Here is a 15934-nt window from a genome sequence, read left to right as displayed (position 1 = left end):
GAAAAGGACATCCACATAAGAAGCGCACATCGAGCATTCATGACTGCTCCCTACCGCTGCTGCTACCAGACTGCAGCAGAGTCACGTCGAGCAGAAACAGGAATCTGGGGTTGGTCAGCGAAGAGGGAAATTGGGAGGACAGAGTGGATGGAAACTATTGAGTGGAGGCCGTTGGGACAGTAGGTTACCTTACGTTGTGTGGGTTGGGGGGGGGAGGGGGGGGGCACTGATTTTGGAAGTGGAGAATGTGTTGTAAGGTTAACTCCCACCTGCGCAGTTCAGAAAAGCTGGTGGTGTAGGGGAGGATCCAGATTGCCCGGTTTGTGAAGCAGCCATTGAAATCTAGCATGTTTTGTAGGATAGGGGTTAGATATGATCCATGAGGTTCTTCTTCGTCAACCCCGCATAGCACCCAGACTCTACCTAGCTGACCTTTTCAACTTGCTGCATCCCCCAAAACTCCCTACTAACACTCCACCAAATCTCAAACCAAAACTAATCCCACAGAAGTTTTAGTCCTATCCAAAGCATCACTTTCAGCCCTGCACCTGAATTTAACCATGTTCAACTTGTCAAAGACGTACTTTGCTTCTCCTGAGCCCTGCAATGGAAACAGTTCTTTTCCACCAATCCCTCCAACCAAAGTCTACCTAATTCAAACATTTAACCCTGCCTCTCCCAGTTCAAACCGCAGTCCAACTACAATCCTCCCCTCCCTCTCTCCTCTGTCCCACTTAACCAACACCTGGCCACATTCCAGGAAATCTGTCCTCCAAATTGGCCTCACCATCCTTCCCCAGGTCCCTTCCCAAGAACAATCACCTTTCAGCAGAAGAAAGGACAGGCACATACAACCTCGAAACAGATCCGGACCTAATCATCCTTGATACAGACGGAGGTTCCGCCACTGTCATTACGAATCACAGTGGCTACCTGGCGGAAAGCGTCTGCCCATTGTCTTAACTCCTCCACCTACAAACTTTGCCAGAGTGGTCCCATCCAAGAAGTCCAACATAACCTCAAAACTCTGCTTAAAGCCTAGTTAGTACCTTCCCAAAACTTCTCCCCGGAATCCATTTCTCTTCTCAGACTTATGGCAGCCCACATGCCCACCTACATGCTCCCCAAAAGCCATAAACCCAACTATCGCAAATGACCCAATCTAGCTGCTGATTGTGGCCCCCATTGAAAGAATTTCAGCCCTCATTGACCAACACATATCCAATCAGTTGCCCAAAATCTAGCCTCCCATTCAAAGATACCAATGACGTCCTTCACCGACTCTCTACCATCTCCACCCCATCACCTCATGGATCACTCAAGCCCAAGGTCTTGCCACTATTGAACACTACGTCTCCCATTGTCCTTTGGAATACAAACCCTGTGGCTCATTTCTCATGCACCTCACTAACTTTTTCCTATCATGCAACTGCTTCTCCTTTAAGTGAAGGTTTGCAACAAATAAACTGCGGCACAACCATGGGCATATGCATCCTCGTATGCCAACCTGTTTATGGGCCATCCAGAGGAAAACTTCCTAGCCTCCCAAAACCCCAAACCAATGTGCTGGTTAGGTTCATTCATGATATCTTCATGATCTGGCCACGTGGCCAAGACACCCTATCGTCGCTCCCCTCACTCCTTTACAACCCCAACACCTTCTGTCCCATCAGTTTCACCAGGTCCTCCTCAACACATTATACCACCTTTTTGGATGCTGACCACCTTCTCTTTGCTTCCTCTGTCAACAGCTCTGTTCACATTAAACCCACATACTAACAACAGTACCTGCATTTCAACAGCTGCCATCCCTTCCACACCAAAAACTCTATCTCATACATCCTGATCTGGGGATGGCATATCTGCAGTGACAAAAACTCCCTTGCCCAGCATGTTGAAGGTCTACAAAGGCCTTCACAAACAGGCACTGTCCCCCAGACCTAGCCCACAAACAGATTTCCCATGCCATATACCAACCACTCCCCAAGAACTAGCTACAAATGAGCATCCCCTTCATTATCTAGTACCAGCCCAGACTGGAAAAATTGAACCATATCCTTCAGCAGGGCTTTGGTTGGTTATCATCATGCCTCCTAAAGTGTGTTCCATCACCCGCCCAACCTTCACAACAACCTAGTCCACCCCTACACCACTCAAAAACCCAACCACTTGTCGCAGGGATCCTATCCCTGTGAAGGTCAAAGTGCAAGAACTGCCTGATACACCCACCCAGCCTGCTATCACAGGCTTATCCTATGGTAAAATACTGCCCACCCTCCACCCAACAGTTTATCCCAACTCTCTTCTCCAACCCTCATTGAATTTTGCTCACTGCCAATGCAGCTGTTCTTTCTTCCTTTCTGCTGCTCCCATTTTCTGCCCCTGTTCCCTGCCCCTCCTCCCTCATAGCCTCCCAGTGCCACACCAGAGAGACTTGTTTGGCACCATCTCATCCTTGCACGCTCTGTCAGGCAGCACTGACTCCTCCCCCTCCCCTCCCACTCATCCATATCACTCCAAATGACTGCTTCTAATCAACACGACACCATTGCATTCTGGCTGCATCCCAACCAAGAAACTGTCTATCCACATGAAAGGCTACTGACAAACAATGGGCAAGAGACAGCTGGTCCACTCAGTTGCTGAACATACTGCACAACACAGGATGCTTCACTTCAGAAACTGTTTCGCAGCCTGCACCATCTGAATCCTTCCTACCAGCAGCAGCTTTTCTGCATTGCAAAGGAACTCTCCCTGCAATATATATTACATACCTGTAACTCTCTGGCCTTCACCTACCTGTCCCCTTCCCTGCTTCCACTTAACAGTGTTCTACCCCCAACAACACATTCAACAGTCTTTTTTCCCCCTCCTCTATTTCTCTCCTTACTCCCCCCCCCCCCCTCCACCCCCCACCCAAGCCTCCCAACTGCACCTCGCAGCCCTGTTCTGTCCACACAACATCCCTTTATGCTCCCATAAGCAGCACTATATCTTCCCCAGCCCTACCCTGCTATCACTCCTCCTCCCCACCCCACACTCCTCCCGATCCTCATCCCTCACCATCCATGCCAGATTGTTTCTCACATGAGGTGCTGTTGCAGTCCAGCCTCAGGGCCAAAGACAAATGTGTGTGTGTGTGTGTGTGTGTGTGTGTGTGTGTGTGTTTCTAAAGAACAAGTGTTCCACATATCCACTTTTCACATGAAGACAGGCTTCAGAATATTTCCTCATCAACGCCCGTGTACTTTTAAAGTCCCAGACTTGTTTTGAATGCATTGATGACCATCCATAGTTTGTTCTCAGAGGTCATCAACTCTATCAACAAGGCTGTAATGCACAGAACTTTTAAGTATCCCCACAAAAGAAAACTCAACAGGTTCAAGTCATGAAATCTGGGAGCCTTTGTCAAAGGCACTATGTACCATTACATAGGTTTCCACAATGATGATAAAATCTAATGAGAGTAGTTCATAACTTTGTAATTACACCTCACTGGTGTAAACATAGCTGTACCCGTGAAACCTTTGGTTTCTGGACTTATGGTTGTTGGTGTTATTTGCTTGTTTCATTGTTCTGTATTCGCCTCTTTTTCTTGTACCCGTAATGGTCAAATATCTCCTATAATGGCTATAGGTTCCCCTTGGTTTCAGATGTTCACTAGCAACATAGCAAGGCTGTTTTGGCTAGTGTCAAGTTATTGAAAAATTCACTACCCCTCTACAGGAAAAATTTGCTGCCCTCAAGCCCATGATTTGAGGAGTTTCTCTAAAATCATTGCTAACAGTATAGTATGGATGTAATTGGCTACAAAATGCATGTATTAGGTAATTTCACATTTTGAGCTGGAATTGTCATCTGCATCTACATTTATCGCATACATGATTTTTTCTGGTCCATAATTATTTATTGATTGCATTACCCCTTATTTTAATGTTACTAAAAAAAATCTCCCCATGTGTCACACTGAAGTTGCTGATTTTTATCTATATCTTGTTTTGCACATACATTGCCCACTTCTAATTTCATAAATAGTCTTTGTATACAAATAATAATGTTCCTGTGATATAATATACATCTAAAAGATTTTAAGTTGAGTGATCAGTGTGTTTCTGTTTCCTTTTGCAGGTCGTCCGTACACTCCATATGAGCCTGTGTGGTTCAAGAAAGAGAAGGAGCCATTCACTGGCAATGTTTTCCATATGTATCAAGGACAGTACTGGGCATGCAAAGATAAACAGGATTGGGCTGTGTGCCCTGATATATTCTAGCTGCCATGGTGCTGGATTATTCTTACTTCCTCAGTCTTGCAACTGTTTTCTTCCTTTACTGTAGGGAAGAGCCCTACATTGAATAGCCATCTCCTTGATGGTATAATCGCCATCCAAATTTATCATGTAAATAAATTTGTAATTTAAAGAAAAAAGTGTATTTTATTTCTCTGTATTTTGTTCTGTCCATTTTAATTGAACCTCACTGTGTTACGTCAGAAGTAGAGCACTTTCCAGAAACATTTTGTAAAGAGTGTGTGTGTGTGTGTGTGTGTGTGTGTGTGTGTGTGTGTGTGTGTGCGCGCGCGCGCGCACGGACTTGCACGCTAAGGGGGGGTTGGGGGGGGGGGGGGGGGAGGATCGCAGCAGAGTGTAAGTATTGTGTTATTACTATGTTATTAATGGAAGGCTGTAGTTAATATTTTTCTTAGGTCAGAATGTACTGTAATTGTGAACTGTTAAGCGTGTAAAGGCTCAGCAGTAGTAAATTTTCTTCCAGTTTGTCCTGGATGGGAGGGACAGGGATAATGAATGAATTGTGATATAATGTTCTTCTTCATGGGTATGGAAGGGGGGCGGGTCAGGGCAGAGATTGCTGTCTTTGTAAATTGTTGGTGTACGTTTAACTTAAAGAAGACATTTGATTACCTCTGTTAATCGTGTGGTGATGACTGTGAAGGAGTGTTTTATGCTTTCTATGGCAGCTTTGTTGTTGTTGATCTGTTGTAATATTTGATACTCTACTGTATGATTTGGTGCAACTTTTGTACAGAGTTACTTGAATCTGTCTTATACTTCATAGTTAGTGTTATTTATGCTGTGGATTGCTTCATACCATTGAGATGTTTATTTTTATAAGTTTTGTTTGTGTGATCTTTGTCATGCTGATATAGTCCCATTCTGTCACACTTATGTTAAAATATTGTGCTAACATCTTTCTATTTAGTGTAGATCAGACTTAGCGAGATTGTTCCTTTGTAACAAGAGTTTGGATGTTTTGTAAATCTCAGATATTATTGTCAGGTTCTTTGTTCAACTGGCTTCCATATTTAGAATAATCCAGTAAGCCATTCTGTCTGTAAAATATTAGTTCTGTACATGTATTTTTATGAAGAAGTTCATGGTAAGTTTTGTCTGTGGTAATGCAGGTGTTACTACCAGCATCATTTTCACTTGAAGTGCATCTGAAACATAACTTACATGAGAGACATGTTGTGAATATAGGACAGAAATATTATTGTTGTGTGATGTGCCTTTTATTGTGTAGGCACAATTTATTTTTACAACACAGCTGCATGTAATTTACTACAGACAGTTGCATTCTGCATTGACCCGAAGGACTGAAATATTTTCAGAGGTGTCCAAATTTTGTTTACAACAAAGCAGTCATTATATTTTTGCTTTTCAGATGGCTCATGTAGGGAGGAAATCTGCTTGGTACAATTAGCAGTTACATCGTGAGGTATATTTTAAGTGCTGTTAATAGGTGAAGAAAAAAGTCACTACCAGTGAAACCATAAAATTTGTGCTTTACTGTAAGATAATTTTGTGTATGTAATTGTCACATATTTATGGCCTCTGTTATAATGTGAAAGGTAGTGTTTGTTGTGACGTAACTGTACAAATCTGGAAGCTGTGAATGAAATCCCTTAAGAAATGAAAATGATTTTTCTTTTCATTTTTCTGTTTACACAGTTATCCAGACACGTGGGTGAATTGTACGTTATGCCACAAATGCAGTCACTTAAGTGATTTCCTAATTCCTATAATTATGACATAGCAACAACAAAATTGTTGACTTTGTCATTTGGTGTAATAAATAACATTGATTATCATCATAATTTTCTTCTAGCCATTTCTTTTATGCTGTGTACCTTTGAATGTTCTATAAAATTAATTTTGTATTTGACAGATGCTGAGATGCCCTAATTCTTCTTCTTCTTCTTCTTCTTCTTCTTGCCACAGTCATCAAAATATAACTTAAAATCTGTTGCTTTTACATCTCTTGTATACTGTCATTTGCCTTTGTGAGCAACGTTCATTCCTCACCAGTGTGCACTTGTGGTCTTTAATATTAGAATCCCATAAGTGAAATGGCTTTCATCTGCGAAACTGCTGGGAAATGTGGAACTTAAACTTAACAGTGATTATCTGTCATGAATAATTTCAGTAATAGTGTTCTGAAGCTTTGGGTAGTAAACAGAACACGGCCACTAGCACTATTTGGTCAGATTTGGTGTGAAAGAATTGCCCTGCCTGACTCATAATTGATGGGATCTTGAACAGTGTCTGTAAAGATAGAGGTTGATGGTTTCATTATGGTATTCTCATCTTTAAGTGCTTAGAGGACTTCGTCATTTGTACAATACAGAAATAAAATGTTTTAGTCCTAATTCAAAGTTTGCAAGAGAATAGGATAAAGGCACACACAAGAATATTGTGACCCAACAGAACAGTAATATATATGTATCAATTTGAATTATTAGGTTGTCAGGGCCACTCATTTCTTGAGGAGGTAAGAAAATTACTTAGTGTTTCCATATGCGAGTTTTACACAGCTTTTGTTTTCAAAAGATTCTTCATTTCTTGCCAACACTGACCATGTCCACCACCTTTCAGAGCCACTTCTCTATAGGTATGTTTCGTATTAAAACTGGACAGTGGGAATTACAGGATGGTGTAACAACAATTTTATGAAAAGAATAATTTGCCAGGTGAAGAACTTTATCAGTGAAGAACTGTGAGCAGGGACTCATATAAATTCTGTTCACATTCTTACCCGCGTTAGTGTTAGCGGTAACTTGTATCTGTATTCCATGTAGTGTTAATGCATTTTTTGTAACACACACTCTCCCGAGACATGTCTGCACACTACATCACTTGCAATTCATAAGGTGTGCTGTGGAAACATCCTGTAGTTCCTTCTTGTGATGGATGGAAGCGCGTGAAAGCAATCTGGTGACATACCTTCCCTTGTACTTCTTTCCCACATACAACCCCTCCTCCCTGTTAACCACTGGTAAACAATTAATCCCTCATTATGGCTATTCTGCACCTAGATGTGTTACAAACATTTAGTATTTGTTTTTAATCCACTTCATTTAAAAATAAAAATTAATTTTATACCATTAGAACAACATTTCTAACAATCTGTGATTTTTCCAATCCCAGAAACATGAAAACTGTTAGTCCTAGAAAAAAAAAATAGGACCCTATTTGTTGGAAATTTAATTTAATTCAATTTTGTACTGGGAAACATTTTCACTAGAAATCATCATTTTAAAGTTATTTGAGAAAAAACATAAAAGTGACGTTTAAACTAACCTCCACCCCAATACTCACCCTCCACCTGTGAGGACTTTGTGTATTATTTAGATCACTCCCCTCTATCACTGTGCAAAAATTTGTGACTGATTTTTTCCCCCCTAATTTTCCTGTATTGACTGAACTTCTGTGGCACACTCCTAATCCGTAGAGGAGTTCCTTGCAGTAGTTGGGAACTTTTCTCTGTGATGCATTGTTTATTTGTACACTGTTTTTTCATGTTTTATCATTTAATTTTTGGTTTATATATTTTCTTATCAGCATTCTTTAAACAATGTATTGACTCATGCCATTGCCAAGTAGCATTGGTTTGTGTGGCCCCATGGAATCTGATAAATAAATAACTATTAATTAGTCCTCAAGTATATAAAAAAGCAGAAATGCTTGCAAATATGAAATTTAATTCTTTTATGTAATACAGAAAAGAAATGATTGTTTTTGAAGTTCTCGATTAATTCTATTAGTACAGTAATTCTCCATAAATATATACTTGTTTTACTTTCCATGTGGTTTAGTGCTTGATACAGTTTCAGTAGATAATATGTCCTAAGTGTCAGACATGTAACTGCTCAGTATTGGTGGCTGCAATGGATGTGTAAAGTGCAGTGTCTCAAGTTGTTGTTGTTGTTGTTGTTGGTGGTGGTGGTGGTGGTGGTGGTGGTATGGTATGGTATGGTATGGTATGGGGGAGGGGGGGCGAGAAAAGTAAAAGATAAGGTTTTGATTGCAACATAACCTTCTACTCTCTAATAAGATAAAGGATGGATCGTGAGGTTATAATAACCATCCTGTATGTAGATCAGTATCCATAATGTCATGGGGTCCCACTCCACAAGGGACTGGGTAAATGACTGGTGGAGGTCAGGAATTTGACTCCCTCTCTCCTCTCTCCTCCTCCTCCTCCTCCTCCTCCTCCTCTTGCTGTCCTAAAATAGACTAGCTGTTTTTCTACGACCAACATCTGAACAGACTACCTCCAAATCAAGCCTAACTGCAAAATATGTGTCACCAGCCTCCATTGTGAAGACAGATTACAATCTGAGCTAGCTGGCATTGATCTCTGTAAATTATTTTCTGATAACAGCAACAGTTGATCTGGATGGTAATGGCAGATTTAGTGAAGTCACTAACAACATAGTGTCATGTGTGAATCGTGTAACATAACTTACGGGATGAAGTTAACTGATTCCTCCATCACTTCTTGGTAGAACAACTCCATAATTACATATGAAAAGCACAATGGTGTGTGTGTGTGTGTGTGTGTGCGCGCGCGCCCGCGCTACAGTATTAATAATATAGAACATACACAGTATTGTACGTGTCATCTCCAATTAAGACACGGAGTATTCATAAATCTGTTTCCAATTATCTGACGTGATCAGATGTACTTTGATCTTGTTACTTGTCTATGTTGTACAAGTCTGTCATTTAGGTGGACAGAGTGTCATGCTGAGGACAATATGTTTTATTTTTCATTTAAATTTTGTGACTTTTTGTGTGTAGTTTTATCAATCCCACAGTGAAATTTTTGTTTTACTGACAATGGTACTACCTTGGTAAAGGTTGCTATTTAACTACATAACTTTACTGTCATGCGCAAGTTATTCTGATCTTGCGGTGGACATCTAAATCAGCTGAACAGGTAAAAAGCCCTTTTTTTTTATTAAACATTTTGTAATTACTGATGGAAATGCAGGTTGTTTATATATTCAGGTTACAAATTTCCAGTACTTACAGAGGAGATTGGGTACACAATAGTTTGAGTAGGAGTGTATGTTCAAAAATACTCTTTCCATCAAACAACCAATTCAAACCAGATGTTTAACTTCTCCATTTCTGTTAAAGGAATTTAATTACTGTGACAAATTGTATCATAACAACCAAACTCAATAAGGTAACAATTCCAGATCTAAATTAACAAACATATACATTTATCAATTTAACATGTTTGGCTGTAGTAAAACAAAAAAAGTTTACATTATTCCAAAGAAACAAGTGCACCATGGTTGCTGTACGGTACTTACACACTGAAATAGCAGCTTGATACGGTAACTACCAATGTTGATACTTACACTGCACTTAGAAATTGTTTCCATACACTCATCACATAAGGTGTCATGGTTGGGCAGCAACCAGAATTCATGCAAGCATATTACCCTCTCTTTCTTGCAAATCACTCCCTTCGTACAAACACCCTGCACCCAAGAAGTCAACAGAGTTAAATCCAGTGACTGTGCAGGCCATGCAGTTGAACCGGGCAGATGTTTTAGACTTGATAAGCCACATACGGAATGAATAACCTGTTGTTATGCAATAACCAACCAGCATACATAAAGTGTGTTAACTGTAAGTTGGCTGATTGCAGAAGGGAGATTGGGGATCAGAGAAAGCAAACCTGGACTCCACATAGACCACCATGGAGTGAGAAGCTGTGCAGAGGGAAAAAGCCATGCAGTCCCAGCACAATAACCTGTGCTTTATGCTTTCGCAAAAGTTGGGGTCGCACATGGAAGTAATAATTGGTTAAATGTTGTTTGTAAATGAAACTGAAATTATCTTGTATAGACTTATCACAGGGAAAGGAAACAATGTGAAGTATAGAGAAGTGCATCAAAGAAATGCAGCAGACTATGTCTACCTCACACACTAGTGTCAATTAGCTGTATGTCAGCTGCAAACAAGAACAAATGACTACCGGCCAAAGCCTTTTGACTTCTACTAATTTATGACTATGCAGCAGATTGACCAACTTAAAGTTAACACACCATACAAATGTTAGGTGTTCTGACTACCCTATTGAATACCATCAGAGGTAAATCTAGGACATTGTAGAAGTGAATGAGTTAACCACCTGATTTAAAATAGTTGTAGATTGGAAGAAGTACATTTCTGGGTTATTTGAAATTGTATGTAACCAGAACTTCCAGATGCTCTGTAATTTATTGGCATTCGGTTGGAATTTAATATTGAGTCTTGGAAGCACTTAACTGCTGCATACGCAAATGTTTTCTGGTCTTGTCTTTATTTCCTAATTCTGACTCACTTGTTGTTATGTATGAATGTGTCAACCAGTCTGTAAAGTATTTTGTTTTTAGTAAATTAGAAATTTTTGTTTAGCTGTCACTATGCCACATGCTTTTGCGCAAAACTTTATTCTAATAAACTATTTTTGTTTCATTGCACTTAACAAAAATAGAACAATAGATTTTTTTTGTACAGCCTTTAGTGTACACAAATTATTGCTAATCATTTAGTGTAAGATCTAGAGAGTAATAGGAGCTGTGAAACAGATTTTATATGTTACAGAAAGTAGATCATTAATAAAGTTAGGTTGTAATGTGACTGACAGAACTTCAATTGTCTTTCATGCAGTCCTAGAAAGCTTAAGATTTTACCGCAGTTAAACATACATTACACTTTCGAAGTGGATGTTCCAAATGTATTGAATAACTTTCTTTAAATTTTTTTCATTTATGTGGCCATAGTGTCTGTAGCAACTACAGAACAAAAATGCCCTCAAGAACTTCCTTTTAAATTATGTTTCACATTATATGATTATTTTGCTGTGAAGTATCCTTTGCAATTACTGTTCATTAACATCAATTTTCTTAGTTCCTAATACTAATTTGCCCAATGTTTTCTTCAACCAAACTTCCATCATTTTTTCCCCATATAAAACGATAGTTACCAGTGTCCATTGTTTATTGTTGCACGTGATTTCTTTCATATAAAACAGATTCATTTCTCAAGTAGATATTACAGAATATATTTTAGTCTGGCACACAATCAATGTGAGATTCCTTATGATTAAAATCTGGCCTTGGCAAGTTTCAAATCATAATTACTTTGTATGGTACTTAATTATATGATTCAGAATTTGATGTGCCAAAAACTTAGCTTTGTGACTAATTATTGAATTCCTTAGACGTACAAACCTGTTGGCATTATTCGAAAGATTTATTTGATCACCTGTTATCTTAATCTTTCACAGTAATAGGTTTTCTATTTCTCTTTTTTTGCCCTCTCGCCCCTCCTCTCAATCTTTGAAAGGGTGTAGTATGTTGTACGTAAGGTCTCCTTTTTATGTGCCATACACATTACATTTACAGTAAATATTGTATTTGCAGTAAAATATTTATAGCTTAAAAAGTAGCTCTCACGTTTTGTGTATATCTGTGTGCTTAGAATTTATGGTGCTCCACTGTATGTAGCATCTGTGTTGCAGTTGTCCATCCTACATTGTGTGCATTGTGCTGCTGCATTAATATCTGTTAATACACTCTACCAGAGGAGCAGTGAATAACTATAACCATCCATCAGTTATGTAGTATAGAAGTAGCATTTATGATATGTGCACAGAGATAAGTAAATACAGAAATGACAAATCTGTTTTATCATGTAAGTGTCTTAAAAGCTGTAGATGCAATATTCTTTGTATCTGTAAATTTATTTCAATTGCACATTATGCTACCGAATTTATATCACTACCAACTCCTAGGTTATCTGCAAGTCAACTTGCATGCAGTAGAACGATGATTCAGATACACGTCCTGCCATCCTTAAGGCTTCTGCTGGTTTTACAGCTTATACCACAATTTGTTATATTAAACAATACAAACTTGTGTATACACTGAAGTTGGGTAGACTGGTTTCCACGTCACTGTGCCCTTAACTGAAATAGTATCGGGCTGTAGACCATGCTCCATTGAATTTAAGTGACAATAGTATCAGTTTTTTTTAAAATTATACTGTCAGCTGTTAATGTCTGTTAAAAAGTTATCTTACTGCATCACGTCGGTAGTGTTTCTATTTTCTGAACCACTTAATCATTTACAATTTCTTTTTTATTGAGTACTTGGTGCCAAGGTGAAATGTGTATTATGTGCAGATGTAATTTTAGTGGATAATGTAGAATCTGTAAGAGTGGTCTACAAATTTTCAGACAGACATTTGATAAAACAATGTAGAACAGAAATTATTAAATTAATAATTTTATGTATTATGCATTTTTGCACTTTTTTAAGGAGTGCGTGGTGGACTTCAGTGTTTAGTTTGTTTTTCATATATTATTCTCCATCAATGAATGCCAGTAAACCTTCGTTTACAGTGCAATCTTTACAGTTCAAAACTTCTATCACAATACCATCTCACCTTTCTAACATATGATCAATTTATGATATTTCATCGTGTTACTTTGCAATTAATATCTACATTTTTTTTTTTAAATTGTCAAATAGTTAAAAGGTGTTGTATAATTAGGCATTAAAAATCAGTTTCATATAAAAATCAGTTTCATATAAAAATCAGTTTCATATAAAAATCAGTTTCATATAAAAATCAGTTTCATATAAAAATCAGTTTCATATAAAAATCAGTTTCATATAAAAATCAGTTTCATATAAAAATCAGTTTCATATAAAAATCAGTTTCATATAAAAATCAGTTTCATATAAAAATCAGTTTCATATAAAAATCAGTTTCATATAAAAATCAGTTTCATATAAAAATCAGTTTCATATAAAAATCAGTTTCATATAAAAATCAGTTTCATATAAAAATCAGTTTCATATAAAAATCAGTTTCATATAAAAATCAGTTTCATATAAAAATCAAACCAAGTTTGCGTCCTGTAGACATTTTTAAATTCACAAAGCTTTATATTATCATTTATAGGAGTTTCCCCCGTGCCAGTTACAAAGGTTTCCTCGAGAGTTTTGAGCTCTTGCTAAGCAAAGTCAGTTGACAGCACATGTCAGATAGAGATAAGTATACACAGCCGTGAGGTAGGGATGTGCTGATGACTAGTGTTCCTAAGTGAATGTGATTAATTTTAGAGACAGGCTGTAGCTTTTCCCACTCCATGTTCCTGGTATAGCCTTACACATTAACTGTCTATCCGTTATTGATTAATTTTACATTTTGCTTTACAATTGTTTAGGATGTCATTGGTGAAATATTATTTCCTAATTCATCATAGTAAAACCGAGCGAGGTGGCGCAGTGGTTAGCACACTGGACTCGCATTCGGGAGGACGACGGTTCAATCCTCTGTCCGGCCATCTTGATTTAGGTTTTCCGTGATTTCCCTAAAATCGCTCCAGGGAAATGCCGGTATGGTTCCTTTGAAAGGGCACAGCCGACTTCCTTCCCGACCCTTCCCTAATCCGATGAGATCGATGACCTCGCAGTTTGGTCTCTTCCCCAAAACAACCCAACCCAACATAATAGTAAACATTTTCCAACCATGTAGATGATATCTTGTCCTACGTAAAATTTTGCTCCTCAGTTGTTTGGTCATTTCTTTATTTTTAAGTAAATGTATGTACTGAAACTGCATTCCAAGTAACGTATTTTATTTATAAGCTGTATGTTTCTATGAAAGTTACTAACTCAAACTGCAGTTTTCAGCTGCTCTTGCCATTTAAAAGCTTATGAAAAATACAATGAAACTTCTTTCGAGCAAAGCTCCGTGTTTTAAAATATTGCAACCAAAACATTTATTTATTAAAAACATGTGTGTCAGAGGTATGTAACCCCATGAAGCTTCGTATGTCCCCTCATCTTTCCCATTTGTTGTCAGCTTTCATTTGGAACTCCAATTCTTTATGATTGCCTTTGGAAGCTTAGCTTATATCTTCTGTAAATGTGTTGATTGCTTTTTCTCCAGCAATAATATACACAATTGAAACTCCAAGTTGGAATATCACAATATTAGGAAAAGGACAGATTGCTAACCACTGTAAAAATGACATGTGAAATTTGCAGACAGGCACAATGAAAAACTGTTTCACATTTAGCTTTTGGCCAAAGCCTTCTTCAGATAAGAAAACACACACACACACACACACACACACACACACACAAAGCAAGCACACCTCCAGCATATATGAAAACCATCTCTGGAATCAAACTAAATGTGTGACAGCCTTTCGTTGTGCCTGTTTGCAACTCAGCATGTCTTTAAATTAGTAATCTATCATATTCCTAGCATTGCTGTAGTTGTTTCTGTTCTAAAGAGTATACATCTTTTATTTCAGTTTACCCTCTCTTTCTTCCTGCCAAACAAATACCTTGCAGAGCCTTTATTCACTGCACTTCCTCTCTCTCTCTCTCTCTCTCTCTCTCTCTCTCTCTCTCTCTCTCTCTCTCTCTCTCTTTTTTTTTCATCTCAACTTTTTATCCACAAGATTTCAATGTATTTCATATTTTCTAGTTCTTGGTAAATAACTTCCATTTCAGTCTCTCTAGGAGGAGCCTATCTTAGTTTTATCAGTTTTAAATTTTTTTATTGTTATATAAGGGGTGGAGCCCCTCCATATGCACACCGATGTGATGACAATTTCAAAAGATCTCCAGTCACGTCCTTATTTGTTAGTTACCAGTCACTTTACGGAATGTGGGGCTGTAATGTTATCCATACGTCTAGGTGGGATTGTCCACTAATATGGGTGCATCAAGGAGACAGATAGTGAATGAAAAGAGAATGATGTGTAGCAGTTTCAAGTGCAGAGGGGAAAAAGTGCCAAGGCAAGCACCAAGGGGGGTAAACCCTCTGTGATATTCTGATTGGGTAGTAAGAGCTGTAGTGGTTTTCTTGCTATCTGCAATAGATCATCCAAGGGTGAGGTGGTTGTTTTGGGTATCGTGCAGTGCTTGGTACCGTTGTTGTAGCTTAGGTCGCCATTGTGTGTGTCAGTCCTATCGAGGAGGACTACTGTTAGGCTGGGCACCTAAAAGTCTCCTTGGCCAGCTGCAGTGTCTGTACCTGCAACAAGCCAAGATATAATGCAGTTTTAAAAGCTGACTTCTGTGTTTTTTTTATGCCTGATGATGAAGACTGTACACAACCATGCAGCTGACACTCATTTTAGTTTCTCTATCATTTTCACGCCATGAAGGAACCCTCTTTTCAGTGCCCTTATTTGCACAAAATGCTATTAAAACTCCTGTGCCTTTCCCGTTATTTCCCTGTTACAGTTGGTTATCTTTTCTTCCTAATTGATCTTCTCCATCTTCCTCATTGCCAGAGTTGAATTCTTTTAAAGTACGTGACCAGTAATATTCATAACCCACTTTGTAGCCTATTTGCCTTGAGCATTTCCTCTTCTATTCCTATCATTTTGTGTTGTTGTTGTTATAATTTCTATGTTCTTCATTGGTACCCAAATCCATCATTTATTTTGAAAATTTAGCGTCTACATAACCTGCAAACATTCTTGGTCAGATGTTTGTTCATTCTGATAAATGTTCTACAATGCTAAATTCTGTGATTATTTTCCCCCTCTCTCAACTTGTATGCTGCAAATTAGCGCTCTAAATAATTGCTTTTTTTTTTATTTA

At 38.4% G+C, this 15934-nt stretch overlaps 1 protein-coding gene across 2 annotated transcripts in view; it reads left to right on the top strand.

Moving 5' to 3' along the window:
* LOC124546024 (oxysterol-binding protein 1) overlaps positions 1-4579 on the top strand; it is a 299394-nt gene extending 294815 nt beyond the window's left edge. The window contains exon 13 of one of the 2 annotated variants that reach the window (XM_047124997.1): positions 4129-4579. In XM_047124997.1, the coding sequence (XP_046980953.1) occupies positions 4129-4271 (143 nt within the window). In that variant the 3' untranslated portion in view covers positions 4272-4579. The remainder of the gene's footprint in view (positions 1-4128) is intronic. The other variant, XM_047124998.1, reaches the window with a different exon arrangement.
* Positions 4580-15934: the final 11355 nt, after the last annotated feature.

The sequence above is a fragment of the Schistocerca americana genome, chromosome 8, assembly GCF_021461395.2.
Source record: "Schistocerca americana isolate TAMUIC-IGC-003095 chromosome 8, iqSchAmer2.1, whole genome shotgun sequence".
NCBI lineage: Eukaryota > Metazoa > Arthropoda > Insecta > Orthoptera > Acrididae > Schistocerca > Schistocerca americana.
This window is presented reverse-complemented; position numbering and strand designations above follow the sequence as displayed.